The sequence below is a fragment of the Ranitomeya variabilis genome, chromosome 8, assembly GCF_051348905.1.
Source record: "Ranitomeya variabilis isolate aRanVar5 chromosome 8, aRanVar5.hap1, whole genome shotgun sequence".
In the NCBI taxonomy this organism is placed as follows: Eukaryota; Metazoa; Chordata; class Amphibia; order Anura; family Dendrobatidae; genus Ranitomeya; species Ranitomeya variabilis.
The window spans coordinates 203,325,832-203,341,440 of NC_135239.1; the positions used below are offsets into that span (position 1 = coordinate 203,325,832).

General features: G+C 41.5%; 1 protein-coding gene across 2 annotated transcripts in view; it reads left to right on the plus strand.

Moving 5' to 3' along the window:
* Positions 1-15,609, plus strand: part of CPNE9 (copine family member 9) — a 262,960-nt gene that overhangs the window by 101,437 nt on the left and 145,914 nt on the right. For both annotated transcript variants that reach the window (XM_077276307.1, XM_077276308.1), the window contains 2 exons: positions 6,871-6,910; positions 13,383-13,459. In XM_077276307.1, coding sequence (XP_077132422.1) covers positions 6,871-6,910; positions 13,383-13,459 — 117 coding nt within the window. The remainder of the gene's footprint in view (positions 1-6,870; positions 6,911-13,382; positions 13,460-15,609) is intronic.

A 15,609-nucleotide genomic window follows, 5' to 3' on the forward strand; every position in this document is an offset into this window, starting at 1 on the left:
CTCCTGTGACAACTTCAAGTTGTCCACCACATGATTCCAGATCTGCTGCAACCTATCCACCACAGAATCCACCCCAGGACAGTCAGAAGGCTCCACATGACCCGAAGAAAAGCGAGGATGGAAACCAGAGTTGCAGAAAAAAGGCGAAACCAAGGTGGCGGAACTAGCCCGATTATTAAGGGCAAACTCAGCCAACGGCAAGAATGTCACCCAATCGTCCTGATCAGCAGAGACAAAACACCTCAAATAAGCCTCCAAAGTCTGATTGGTTCGCTCCGTCTGTCCATTAGTCTGAGGATGGAAAGCAGACGAAAACGACAAATCAATGCCCATCCTACTACAAAAGGATCGCCAGAACCTGGAAACAAACTGGGATCCTCTGTCTGACACAATATTCTCAGGGATGCCGTGCAAACGAACCACGTTCTGGAAAAACACAGGAACCAGATCGGAAGAGGAAGGCAGCTTAGGCAAAGGAACCAAATGGACCATCTTGGAGAAGCGATCACATATCACCCAGATAACGGACATGCCCTGAGATAGCGGAAGATCAGAAATGAAATCCATGGAGATATGTGTCCAAGGTCTCTTCGGGACAGGCAAGGGCAAGAGCAAACCGCTGGCACGAGAACAGCAAGGCTTAGCTCGAGCACAAGTCCCACAGGACTGCACAAATGACCGCACATCCTTTGACAAGGAAGGCCACCAAAAGGACCTGGCCACCAGATCTCTGGTGCCAAAAATTCCCGGGTGACCTGCCAACACCGAGGAATGAACCTCGGAAATGACTCTGCTGGTCCACTTATCCGGGACAAACAGTCTGTCAGGTGGACAAGACTCAGGCCTATCAGCCTGAAATCTCTGCAACACACGTCGCAGATCCGGAGAAATAGCTGACAAGATAACTCCATCTTTAAGAATACCAACAGGATCAGCGACTCCAGGAGCATCAGGCACAAAGCTCCTAGAAAGAGCATCGGCCTTCACATTCTTTGAACCTGGTAAATACGAGACAACAAAATCAAAGCGGGAGAAAAACAATGACCAGCGGGCCTGTCTCGGATTAAGGCGTTTAGCAGACTCGAGATACATCAGATTTTTGTGATCAGTCAAGACCACCACACGATGCTTAGCACCCTCGAGCCAATGACGCCACTCCTCAAATGCCCACTTCATGGCCAACAACTCCCGATTGCCCACATCATAATTTCGCTCGGCAGGCGAAAACTTCCTAGAGAAAAAGGCACAAGGTTTCATAACAGAGCAACCAGGGCCTCTCTGCGACAAAACGGCCCCTGCCCCAATCTCCGAAGCATCCACCTCAACCTGAAAGGGAAGTGAGACGTCAGGCTGGCACAAAACAGGCGCCGAAGTAAACCGGCGTTTCAACTCCTGGAAAGCCTCCACGGCAGCAGGAGCCCAGTTAGCTACATCGGAGCCCTTCTTGGTCATATCCGTCAAAGGTTTCACAATGCTAGAAAAATTAGCGATAAAACGACGGTAGAAGTTGGCGAAGCCCAAGAACTTCTGAAGACTCTTAACTGACGAGGGCTGAGTCCAATCAAGAATAGCTCGGACCTTGACTGGGTCCATCTCCACAGCAGAAGGGGAAAAAATGAACCCCAAAAAGGGAACCTTCTGTACACCAAAGAGACACTTTGAGCCCTTGACAAACAAAGAATTTTCACGCAAAATTTTAAAGACCAACCTGACCTGCTCCACATGCGAATCCCAATTATCAGAAAAAAACAAAATATCATCCAGATAAACAATCAAAAATTTATCCAGATACTTCCGGAAAATGTCATGCATAAAGGACTGAAAAACTGAAGGCGCATTGGAGAGCCCAAAAGGCATCACCAAGTACTCAAAATGACCTTCGGGCGTATTGAATGCGGTTTTCCATTCATCACCTTGCTTAATGCGCACAAGGTTGTACGCACCACGAAGGTCTATCTTGGTGAACCACTTGGCACCCTTAATCCGGGCAAACAAGTCAGACAACAGCGGTAAAGGATACTGAAATTTGACAGTGATCTTATTCAAAAGCCGATAATCAATACAAGGTCTCAAAGATCCGTCCTTTTTTGCCACAAAAAAGAATCCCGCACCAAGAGGGGAAGAAGACGGACGAATATGTCCTTTTTCCAGAGACTCCTTGATATATGAACGCATAGCGGTATGTTCAGGTACCGACAGATTAAACAGTCTTCCCTTAGGAAATTTACTGCCTGGGATCAAATCTATAGCACAGTCACAGTCCCTATGAGGAGGCAGTGCACTGGACTCAGACTCACTGAAGACATCCTGATAATCAGACAAATACTCCGGAACTTCCGAAGGCGTAGAAAAAGCAATAGACACAGGCAGGGAATCCTCATGAATACCACGACAGCCCCAACTTGAGACTGACATAGCCTTCCAGTCCAGGACTGGATTATGGGTCTGTAACCATGGCAGCCCTAAAACAACCAAATCATGCATTTTATGTAAAACCAGGAAACGTATCACCTCGCGGTGTTCAGGAGTCATGCACATGGTAACCTGAGTCCAATACTGCGGTTTATTTGCTGCCAATGGTGTAGCATCAATACCCCTAAGAGGAATAGGATTTTCTAATGGTTCAAGAGTAAATCCACAGCGCTTAGCAAATGAGAGATCCATGAGACTCAGGGCAGCACCTGAATCTACAAACGCCATGACAGGATAAGATGACAGTGAGCAAATCAAAGTTACAGACAGAATAAATTTAGGTTGCAAATTACCAACGGTGACAGGACTAACAACCTTAGCTATACGTTTAGAGCATGCTGAGATAACATGTGTAGAATCACCACAGTAGTAGCACAAGCCATTCCGGCGTCTATGAATTTTCCGCTCATTTCTAGTCAGGATTCTATCACATTGCAATAAATCAGGTGTCTGTTCAGACAACACCATGAGGGAATTTGCGGTTTTGCGCTCCCGCAACCGCCGGTCAATTTGAATAGCCAGTGCCATAGTATCATTCAGACCTGTGGGAATGGGAAAACCCACCATAACATTCTTAATGGCTTCAGAAAGGCCATTTCTAAAATTAGCGGCCAGTGCACACTCGTTCCAATGTGTCAGCACGGACCATTTCCGAAATTTTTGGCAATACACTTCAGCCTCGTCCTGCCCCTGAGACATAGCCAGCAAGGCCTTTTCTGCCTGAATCTCAAGATTGGGTTCCTCATAAAGTAAACCGAGCGCCAGAAAAAACGCATCAAGATCAGCCAATGCCGGATCTCCTGGCGCCAGCGAAAAAGCCCAATCCTGAGGGTCGCCCCGTAAGAACGAAATCACAATTTTAACTTGCTGAGCAGAATCTCCAGATGAACAGGGTCTCAGGGACAAAAACAATTTACAATTATTCACGAAATTCCTAAACTTAAACCTGTCTCCGGAAAACAGTTCAGGAATCGGTATTTTAGGTTCTGACCTAGGATTTCTGATAACATAGTCTTGTATGCCCTGCACACGAGTAGCCAGCTGGTCCACACTTGTAATCAAGGTCTGGACATTCATGTCTGCAGCAAGCATAGCCACTCTGAGGTAAAGGGGAAGGAGAAAAAAAAAACTCAGAATCTTCTTTCTTATAATCCCTCTTCTGCAATGCATTAAACATTTAATACTGGCCTGGCAAACTGTTATGACCCCAATGGCGAGGGTCTCAGAGGAACGTGGAAGTCTGCAGAATACAAAAATCCAGCTCATAGGGCAGTGGTAACTGGGTTGACCATATATCTACTCCTAACGCCAACACTAGAAGTAGCCGGGGATCATTCCTACGTTGATTCTAGATGACACGCGCCAGCCGGAGAATCTAGCTACCCCTAGTAGAGGAAAACAAAGACCTTTCTTGCCTCCAGAGAAGGGGACCCCAAAGCTGGATAGAAGCCCCCCACAAGTAATGACGGTGAGGTAAGAGGAAATGACAAACACAGAAATGAACCAGGTTTAGCACAGAGAGGCCCGCTTACTGATAGCAGAATAAAGAAAGGTAACTTATATGGTCAACAAAAACCCTATCAAAATCCACACTGGAAATTCAAGAACCCCCGAACCGTCTAACGGTCCGGGGGGAGAACACCAGCCCCCTAGAGCTTCCAGCAAAGGTCAGGATATAGATTGGAACAAGCTGGACAAAAATACAAAACCAAAACAAATAGCAAAAAGCAAAAGGCAGACTTAGCTGATATAACTGGAACCAGGATCAGTAGACAAGAGCACAGCAGACTAGTTCTGATAACTACGTTGCCAGGCATTGAACTGAAGGTCCAGGGAGCTTATATAGCAACACCCCTAACTAACGACCCAGGTGCGGATAAAAGGAATGACAGAAAAACCAGAGTCAAAAAACTAGTAACCACTAGAGGGAGCAAAAAGCAAATTCACAACAGTGCCCATATTCATTTCAGAAGTCTCAAGCTGCATTCCTCAAGGGCCGCAAACTGGTCATGTTTTCAGGATTTCCTTGTATTGCACAGGTGATAATTTAATCACCTGCACAGATAATGATTCTGGAACGTAGTGCAATGCTAAGGAAATCTTGAAAACACGCACGGTTTGTGGCCCTCGAGGAATGCAGTTTGAGACCCCTGCATTAGATAGTCTTTTTTGACCAACTTTTCTTCTATGAGTATGGGGGTCTTAGAGATATGATCCATGCATCTTACGTTGGCATTGGATGGTAAAAACCTCAGCACTTTATACTTCTCCATGGGTTCTGGGGTGACTGCAATCCTGGGGAAGAGTTGACCATAGGATCATAGTGTCGACCGTAGGATCATTGTGTCTTTTGTCCTACAAGGATATGGCCAAACATGGACCAGCTCGTCTTCCTTTGGGTAGGAAAGTGTACAGAGGGGACACAGGGTGGACTCAGTTTTACTTTTGATAGACCTGATTTAGACTCGTGTTACATAGTCTTTAAGGGACCATAAAACAATTTTCTTGTTAGGCCCAGAAGACTCAAAGAAGTCCCCTGGAAGTAGTCATTGACCAATATTTTCTGTAGAAGGACACGCTGGTTGGTTGAGTATATATCCCTTATCGTTCTGGTTTGGCAGTACCAATAACAGAGCACCTAGTAATTTTTTGGCTGCCATATTCATTGAGTCGCACCCTCCCATTCTTCATATTGCATCCTAACAGAGCGGCTGGAAGTCCTGGATTGGAGTCCATGTTTTTCCCATGCTTCCTACAAGGAAGGTCCTAGTGTGTGTGCCTAGGACTAATATGGGCCCTATACAGAGCTGTGATATATGGGATGCAGAAAAACAAGTCCATCACAACCTCCCCATCCCTCTAAAAAAACACTGCCAGTCCTCCTTATGATGTGTCTGGTATTTGCAGCTCATTCAAGTGCCTTAATTGCAGTACCAGATGCAACCTTTGCACAATAGTGGCGCTGTTTTTATTTTTTAGTTAGACATAGGACTTTTTTTCTAATCCTGAATAATCCCTTTAATATATATTTTTCTTGTGAAGCAAAAAAAATTGAGATTTGTAATCTGTGCCTGGCAGAGAGGACACAATGCCCACTGGCAGAGCAGTGACGGTGATTCACAACTATCTGTGGACGCCAAGGAATTAGCAAATTGCCCCCTTTGCGGAAATATTGGGCGTCTAATTGTTTCTCAGAGAGCTGGGAAGGAGAAATCTCCGTAATTTAAAGGTATCTCATGATTACATTTAATTAAGAAGCTCCGTCAGCTCCATAACCATCGGGCCCTCCTCACCGGGGAGATGAATCATACGTAGCCCTTAATACATTTATGACAGGCTTGTCTTGCGGCCGGGATCACCTACTTGACTCTCTCAGGATAAATGGCCAGCACACGTAGCATGTGGCTGTTTCGCCTGAAGACACATGTATTTTTCACTGTATATATTAATAATTTATATTAAATGCTGTGGAACAAGACCAATAAGACATATAAGGTGCAGAGCAAGGTTACTAACAAAGTAAACCCTGCACGAGAAACATGTAAGCAGGTGAAAAATAGCGTAGATCTACAATATAGTCATTTATTAGATGCAATTCCGTACAATCATGCATATTACCGCACCACACCATACATTACCACACAGGAAGAACATGTGCTCCAGCCCACGACTTCATTTAACCCTGTACGCCATACATCTTCATATCATACAGCTACTATACATTGATATAGCCTTATATACCGCCACATACACCAGCATGTCACCAATATATCTATGTACAGTAGATCCCTATATATAGTGTATACTTTCTTGCTACCACATATATAATATACCCCAATATTCCTAGTAAAACTCATATAAACCGCAAATCTTGTATAACTGTATGTATAAAGACAGTATATATCATTATATTAACAGTATACCGCTAAATATATAGCTGTATACCCTTAAATAGAACCAGTAAACCTCCATGTATAAGCAGTATTCTTCCATATAACCAGTATACCTTTATATTTGACCAGTAGACCTACATATATAACCAGTTTATCTCCATGTGTACCAGTAGATTTCCATATCTAACCAATATACCTCCATATCACCAGTATATTTCTATATCCAACCAGTATACCTTCAACTATAACCAGTCTAACTATATATAACCAGTATACCTACACATATAACAAGAATACCTCTATATACTGTACCAATATACCTATATATCTCCATATGTTCCAGTATGTCTCCTTATCTAGGCAGTATACCTCCAAATATAAACCAGTAAACCACCATATATAACCAGTATATCTCCATATTGGCTTATATAACAACTATTACACATTATTAACTCCATAAAAGATCGATTCGGTAAATCTCACATTAAATGTTGTTTCTCTTCAGGTTCAACGTGGACTCTCGAAGCTGCAATATATCAAAACACGTGAGTAGCGCAGTCATGATTGCTAATTAGGTTTTTACTTAGTCGTCCATCATTTCATAACTCGCAGCTGACACCCTCCGCCCGGCATGCTAAACATAACCCGTGTATACACATATATGCTGATGTATACAGATCTATACTGATGTACACAGATATATACTGATGTATACATATATACTGTATGCGACTGTGTACAGCTATATAGTGATGAGCACAGATACATTCTGATATATACAGATATACTGCATGCTGATGTGTAGAGATATATAATGATATACACGAATAATGGTGATTAATACGGATATACTGCATGTCGATGTATACGGATATATACTGAAGTATATGGATATACTGCATGCCAATGTATATGGATATATACTAAAGTATACAGATATACTGCATGCCGATTTATACGGATATATACTAAAGTATACGGATATACTGCATGCCGATGTATACGGATATATACTAAAGTATACGGATATACTGCATGCCGATGTATACGGATATATACTAAAGTATACGGATATACTGCATGTTGATGTATACGGATATATACTAAAGAATACGGATATACTGCATGCCAATGTATACGGATATATACTAAAGTATATGGATATACTGCATGCCGATGTATACAGATATATACTAAAGTACTAAAGTATACGGATATACTGCATGCCAATGTATACGGATATATACTAAAGTATACGGATATACTGCATGCCAATGTATATGGATATATACTAAAGTATACGGATATACTGCATGCCGATTTATACGGATATATACTAAAGTATACGGATATACTGCATGCCAATGTATATGGATATATACTAAAGTATACGGATATACTGCATGCCCATTTATACGGATATATACTAAAGTATACGGATATACTGCATGCCGATGTATACGGATATATACAGGTATGCAGAGCATAATTTATTCTGATCGTTAATCCCTGGTGTCATGATTTCTTTTTTTGCATCACATAAATTGGAACCACAGAAGGTACATTTCTGTTTTGTTAAACACATCTGATCAGAATTGGATTTATAAAACTATTTTTTTTTCTTTCCTTCTTTCTCTGATTCTTTCTTTCTCTCCTTTCTTTCTTTTATCTTTTTTCCCTATTTTCCTCCCTCATTTCTTTATTTCTCTTTCTTCCTTTGTTTATCATCTTTCTTCCCTCTTTTTCCTACCTCATCTATTTTTCTTTCTTTCATTCTTTATCTCGCTTGTCTTTCTTCCCTTTTTCCTCCATCATCTTTCTTTTTTCTTTATTTCTTTTTTTTCTTTCTTTGTTTCTTTCTCTCTCATCTGTGTTCCCTCTTGTTCCTCTTCTTTCTTTCTCTTTCTTTCTTTCTTTCTTTCTTTCTTTCTTCTCTCTTCTTTATTCCTTTTTTTCCTCTCTCATCTGTCTTCCCTCTTTTTCTTTCTTTTCTTCTCTCTTCTTTATTCGTTTTCTCCTCTCTCTTCTGTCCTTTCACTCCTTTGTCATCTTTCTTCCCTCTTTCCTTCTTTTTTCTCCTCCCCCATCTTCCGTCTTTTTTTCTCCTTCATCTTTCTTTCCATTTTTTTCTTTCTTTCTATCTATCTTCTATCTATCATCTATCTATCTTATTGACTGCATTTAGACGAAACCTGCCTTCCAATATCCGTATAATTTTGTGTGCCACCTCCAATATAAGTATACTCCTGCTGACTCGTTGCTCAGTTTCACCATATATGATACAATTATTTTGCTCTCATTATATTGTCTTCTGGAGGTTTCTCCGAACACGTAACTATTGATGCTACTGGAAAGTAGATTAAGGAATTATATGAGCAAACTTGTTCCGGAGACACCTTCAAGGCTTTCGAGGACATTTCTTGTTTTCTGCTGGGGGATGCGGTGGGTGTGCTTGGCGTAGAGAACTGAAGACGCAGTACAAGTTGTGGGGAGAGAGGGCTCTTCCATAATGATTGCTGGCTATATATAGAGCAGCGCAGGGAACGTGGCGACTCCAGATCCTGCTTCAGCTGTAATGCAGAGTGATTATCTGGAGGTTAGGAAACTGTCCTGGCTAATAAGCCGCAAGGAATCAATAAGTAAAGTGTGAGCTGAGATAATACCCGGCTTATCAACGGTCGCGTTATTGGACAATGATAGGAGTAGGAGTCATTTTAATACCAGCAAAACAAGATAAAGTACAAAGCCGCTAATCATAAAAGCAGCATTTAAGAGGTTGGAAATAGGAAAAAATGTCCTTTCCTGTCCCAGTACAACGTGATTGCTGGTTGAGGGGTTAATCTGCCATGTTTGTACACTTATAAAGCCTGTGGGTGGGCATCATAGCAGAACGGTAATTTTAGACCCCAAAGTTGTACTGATAAAACCTACAGTCAAAATAAACCTTGATATAAATCTATCGAATGAACAATAAAAAAGTTATAACTCTTAGGAGGAGAGGAGTAAAAATCGAAAGCAAAGAGGGGCCCACTGAGGCACAAGGCCCGCATAAACCTGGAGTTGGCCCTGCTTAATCTGTTGTGATACTACAACACCCAGCATGCCCCGGCAGCTGCAGCAAGTGCGTTTTAAAATTTTTTTGAGCTGCCATAGCAATGAAGAGAGACGCCGCCTCTTCAATGACAGCAGCGCGATGGGGCCCATTAAAAATAACTCTGTCAAGCATAGGGGCTTGAATGGCCGACCCATTGATGCACTGTGTGATCCTCTGATTTTAAGGGATTTTTTTCTTTTTCTGTACACGGAGACATGATTTTTTGGCATTTCCTAATGTATACTTAATACAGGTTCTCTGCCTTCTTCACAGACTGTACTGGGCTCCTTTTCTCAGCTGATGGAGAAACACGTGACGTGTCCAATTTCTCCTAAGATTAAAGAAATCTTCTGTTTTTACAATTGGAGGAGGCTAAATGGACATATCTGGTCACATGGTCCTACATCAGACGCCATTTGGAATCTGTACAAAAGTGGAAGGAGAGTCTGTAATATATTACAAAGTACCACAAAATCATGTCCCCAACACTCTTATTATAATAAAGATAAAGTGGGCAACTCATTTCATGTCAAATTTAAGCATTTGATCATTGGGAAAACATATGTTCCACCATTACAATCATGAGATGTTAATGGGTTGTCATGGGAGCAGAGGCCTAGTGAAGGCCCCAGACCTGCCGTTTTAGTACTTCTACTAATAGATGCTAATGGGTTGTCATGGCAGCAGAGGCCCAGTGAAGGCCCCAGACCTGCCATTTTAGTACTCCTACTAATAGACTATTACAGAAGCATTATATTGTATTGTACCAAGTACCGATGAGCAAATCCATTGAAAGCCAATCAGATTTGCTTCGAATTTCCCCCCAAAATTGTCTATATTTCAGCAAATAGGCCGCCGACTAGATTTGTTTTTGAGTATTAATCATTACGGTATACTTTCCTCACCCCTCCCCTGTTCCTTTGAAGCAGTTCCCCACCATCACGGTCCTGTCACGAAGATAGCACCCTCTGGTTCGGTCTTTTTAGTCCACCCGGTTCTCACTAGGCCTCCTCCTATGTTTATTGTACTATTGAGCAAATCTTCTGAATATAAATTTCTCCAGATTCGCTCATCTATAATTGTAAGTTCAAGTCAGTTCAGTGGGAATGAAAACAAAAAGCTGTCAAAAACTCCCCCTAAAATTATTAATTGCTGTAACAGGAAAAATAAAAATTTAAGACAGGAAAAAACACTAATAATAGCGATGGATCCACTTATTGGAGTCACTCTTGAGCAATCCTTTGATTTGAAAAGCCCTAATATAAATTTCTGAATAAATAAAGGATTGGTTTCTGAAGTTAGGATCATTAATCAGGGCATACATTGAATACAAGGAACACCCAAAATACCCCTCCATTAAACATAAATCTTATTGATTTTTATTTGCAGAGTGTAATGCTCTTCTTCTCCTGCGGGGGTGCTGCTGGAAATTGCAAATCTGCTGCAAAGTGCAGAGCAGAAACCCCTGTGACCAGGGCACCCAGTAACCATAGATTTCGTTCCATCTACCGTACTTTGATTTCCAGCGTGCTATAATCTCAAGGATTTCTTGTGAGAACTTTCCTCCCACTCTCGGAATAAAAGTCTATTTTCCTGTCTGCGACTAATAACCCTTAATTGGGCAGTGAAGAAACAGAAATCAATATTTGCATAAACCCGCCCTCTTTTACACTAATTTATCCCGTTAACAAGTTGCTTTCTCGGGGGTATTTAATCCTTATTTGAAAATACAAAATCAGGCCTATTCATCAAAATCAGCGGGGTGAACGCCCACCACCCGGCCCTCCAGCCGTTCCTATCTGCAGCCGCCTGATTCAGGAAACAAAATGTTTTCATGCTAAGAAGCGCTGCAGCCGCTCAGTGATTCAGAGGAAATCAGCATCTTTGAAACATCACAGCCTGCGCAAATTTATTTGCATTAGCTGTAATTTTAGGTTTTCTATTTCTGGCCTGTCTGCATCGGTGGAGATTATTCATGTTAAAACTGATTGTTCTCAGCTGACTGCTCGGCTATGGAAATGAGGGAACTTTCCTCTCCTCGTTTACATGCATAACACAGCCTTCCAAATAATGGACAGCCGCCTGTCTAATATAAAGTGAACCTGACAGCTGAATCATAGTGCCTGAACCACAGACACCACGAGTCAGACATTGCCCCTGGCGTTTCAGACTGGAATGTTTTACTCTGAAATCCTCCTCCCTCTTCTTTACGATGATTGATAACCCCTCTATATACAGTAGATAACACAGAATCCACCATTCACAATAGGTGATGTCACAGCTCACCTCCTCCTCCTCCTGTACAATGACTGATAACACCTCTATATACAGTAGATAACACAAGATACACCATTCACAATAGATGATGTCACAGCTCACCTCCTCCTCCTGTACAATGACTGATAACACCTCTATATACAGTAGATAACAGAGGATCCACCATTCACAATAGGTGATGTCACAGCTCACCCCCTCCTCCTGTACAATGACTGATAACACCTCTGTATACAGTAGATAACACAGGATCCACCATTCACAATAGGTGATATCACAGCTCACCTCCTCCTCCTGTACAATGACTGATAACACCTCTATATACAGTAGATAACACAGGATCCACCATTCACAATAGGTGATGTTACAGCTCGCCTCCTCCTCCTGTACAATGACTGATAACACCTCTATATACAGTAGATAACAGAGGATCCACCATTCACAATAGGTGATGTTACAGCTCGCCTCCTCCTCCTGTACAATGACTGATAACACCTCTATATACAGTAGATAACAGAGGATCCACCATTCACAATAGGTGATGTTACAGCTCACCTCCTCCTCCTGTACAATGACTGATAACACCTCTGTATACAGTAGATAACATAGAATCCACCATGCACAATTGTTGTTGTCACAGCTCACCTCTTCCCCCTCCTGCTGTTAAAAACATCTCAATCAAGATGGCCACTTATAAAATGTAACATCTCCGGTTTCCGGTTTCCTATGGTCCATATAACGGATATAAAGCATATCTCTAAATGCAGTTATCAGAGTAGAGCAGCAGCTCCAGGCAAAATGCCCACTTTCATAATACAGATGGAGAAAAAACATGCTTTTTTTAAACTGCATTCAAAAAATGTAAAGAAAAATTAAAAAGTATTTGGTGCTAGTTAATATTAAAAAAAAAAAAAATAGATTGTACATTTCAATTAAAAAACAACTGTCACTTGCCATAAATATCAGAAATATGATTGTGTTGTTTTTTTTTTTTTAAACCTGGTGTAAATGCCGCTGTTCTCCTGAATCTGGCATCGTTTTCCTTTTTTTCCTGCTCCTCTCCGTTTCTGAGTTATGGCCTCCTCTTCACTGTATATAAATCTAGTATTGTTATCCAAGTGGGTGGGGTCCCTCTCTTTTCTGTGGGCATGTTCTTTGGTACCACGCCCACTTGGTAACAAGACTAGATTTATAAACAGGGTAAAAGGGGCCATATCTCAAGAACGGAGAGGAGTAGGAACAAAAGAAAAACATTGCCGGATTCAGGAGGACAGCGGCATTTATATTCATGCAAATATGAATAATTAGGATTTAGGAAGTCATATGGGGTGTCCCCTGTCTATTAAACAGAGACCAAAAAATTTAAATAATTGCATTATACAGTAATTCTACATTTCTCTTACAGAGATGGTCCACAAACTGCAATACACTCATTAAAAAAAACAACTAAATTTTGCACAATTTTGTAAAAATTGGTGACATGAAAAACACAAATTTTCTACTCATCAGCAGAGCATTTAGTTATAGAAATCCATGATTCCTAGACCTTCATGTAACTTTAGGGTCATTAATTAAAAAATATTAAATCTCTTGGTAGATTTAGCATAATGTCACGGTTCTTTATTATATCTGCTGTGCTTGCACTTCAGGACTTTTTGGGTCAGGCCTTTTGCACACTTGGAGAAGTCATTGGGTCGCAGAGGAGCAAACTGGAGAAGCCTCTCACGTGAGTAACAACAAATCTCCTCCTAATAGGGTTGGTTCTGCCTTTAAATGTTGTTACGCTATCCCCTCTTTATGGTTACTGTTGTCCCCAACTCTGATTGTTGTTGCTTGCTTTAAGGCTATGTATAGGCATACTTTGCTGGAAAAATTGGATATTTCCCAGACTCCCAGATGAGTTGGCAACTATCCCAGACATTGCCAAAGCCTTCCAAAATCTCCTGAAAGCCAGCTCATGGCACCACTAAACTTTACAAAAGTACAAGTGGGTTATGCATAACTTTTTCAGCAAAGTGCTTCACTTGGAGGTCTCCTGTAGGCAAGTATACATATAAGTAAGCATTCAACAGTCCATTTTATTTATGTGGGAGGTCTTACGTAACAGGTGTGGTTTCTAAAAATTTGCATTATTGAGACATTTTAGGCAGTTTTGGGGCATTACATGTGGGATGGAGAGTGGCTTTCAAATGTACTGTCGTTATCACCAGGTGAAAGTGTCCAGTTTTTGCTCTTATGTTATTCCTGCTGGTCCCCTGAATATTCCATTTTTTTATTTTTTCAAATCCGCCATACGGTTCCAGAGTTATGGGCCTTTTTATTTACTGTTAATTTTCCTGTTCTTTACAAAGGGGTGTGGCTCAAAATAATTATGCAGCACAGCCTAAGGACACGCCCTAGAGGATCCTAGAGACGTTAAATAAAGAAGCTCATATCTCCGGAACCGTATAGTGGACTTGAATAAAACAAAACAAAAATACTCAGGGGAGTAGCAGCTATAAAATAAGAGTAACAACTGAATAATTTTGACCTGGCAGCAGGGGCTCTAAATTACATTAAAAGGGTTGTCCAGGGTTACCAAAAACATGGTGGCTTTCTTTCAGAAACAGCACCACCCATGCCCATGAGTTGTATGTGGTATTGCAGCTCAGCACCATTCACTTCAATAAGGCTGAGTTGCAATACCAGATACAACCCATGCTTTGGAGTGGCACTGTTTCTGAAAAAAAAGCAGTTCATATGTTTCTGATACTGGAGATCCAATTTAGAGGGTTAGTCCTAAGAGAAAGGTACTGTATATGCAATTTATAGGATCCCCCAGCTATCCCAATAAGTGGGTTTTGCAGAGTCCCATCATGCATTGCCTGAAGGTGCTTGTCCTCCACCCCAGTAATTGTCGATGGATCTGTTGGAATTAGGGAAGCACTATGTTGGACTTTTTCCAACAGTCCGAATAAAAATGAATGCAGCGGAGGTCGAGCATGTGCCTCTTCTATGCCAGTGAAGATCACAGCTACAGGAACACTAATGTTTTCTATGGGTTCCAATTCCATGAAATTGCAAAGTTTGGAAAATTACATCAAAGGAGGGATTGTCCCTCGGGGTCTACGGATTACTTTGCTCCCAGCCTCTAGATGTAGAAACCTACAACTTTTAAGTTTGTGGGAAAAGGAAGCTACCTGCAGTTCCCTAAGATTTATGCAGATTCTGGTGAATGAGGAATAAAACAACTTGGAAAAATTGAATATCAAATTGAAAGAACACATTGAGATCAAGGTAAAAGAGAGCCAATTGCAGAGCTCCATTGAAAGGTTTCAGTATAAATTAAAAGAGAGAAAGCATAAACAATATCTGAGGGACCTGCAGGACTTCAAAGACAATAAAATCTATCAAGGATTTACGGATAGATTAGACAGGAGAGACAGAGGGACGGATCTGTCGTCCACTGAGACGGAGGCATCGGAGGCTGAGGGAGGACCATCAACAAATAGGGGACGAGAGAGGGGAAGAAATAGGGGGCATCTGAGAGGGAATAGGTATCACACATCTACCACTAGACCTGTTTTTTTAGACCGAGAATACCCCCTAAGAAATTGGAACAATTTCAACAGGGAGGAGAACTACAGGTCATAAACATATCGGATAGAGACATTACCCCCGCAGAGATGTCGGTACTCAGCAAGGGCCTGTAGTTTATACCAACATCAGACTTCGCTATGTTTGATATGATAAAGGACGTCAACCTGTTTGTTAGGAAGTTGAGGTGGCACAAGTTCTTTAAAAACAAAGAAAGGAGGACTTGTGCAAATCTTAATATTCCTTCAGATATCTTGCAAGATGTACAACTACTATCAGGCCTCTGGGACAAATGTGGGA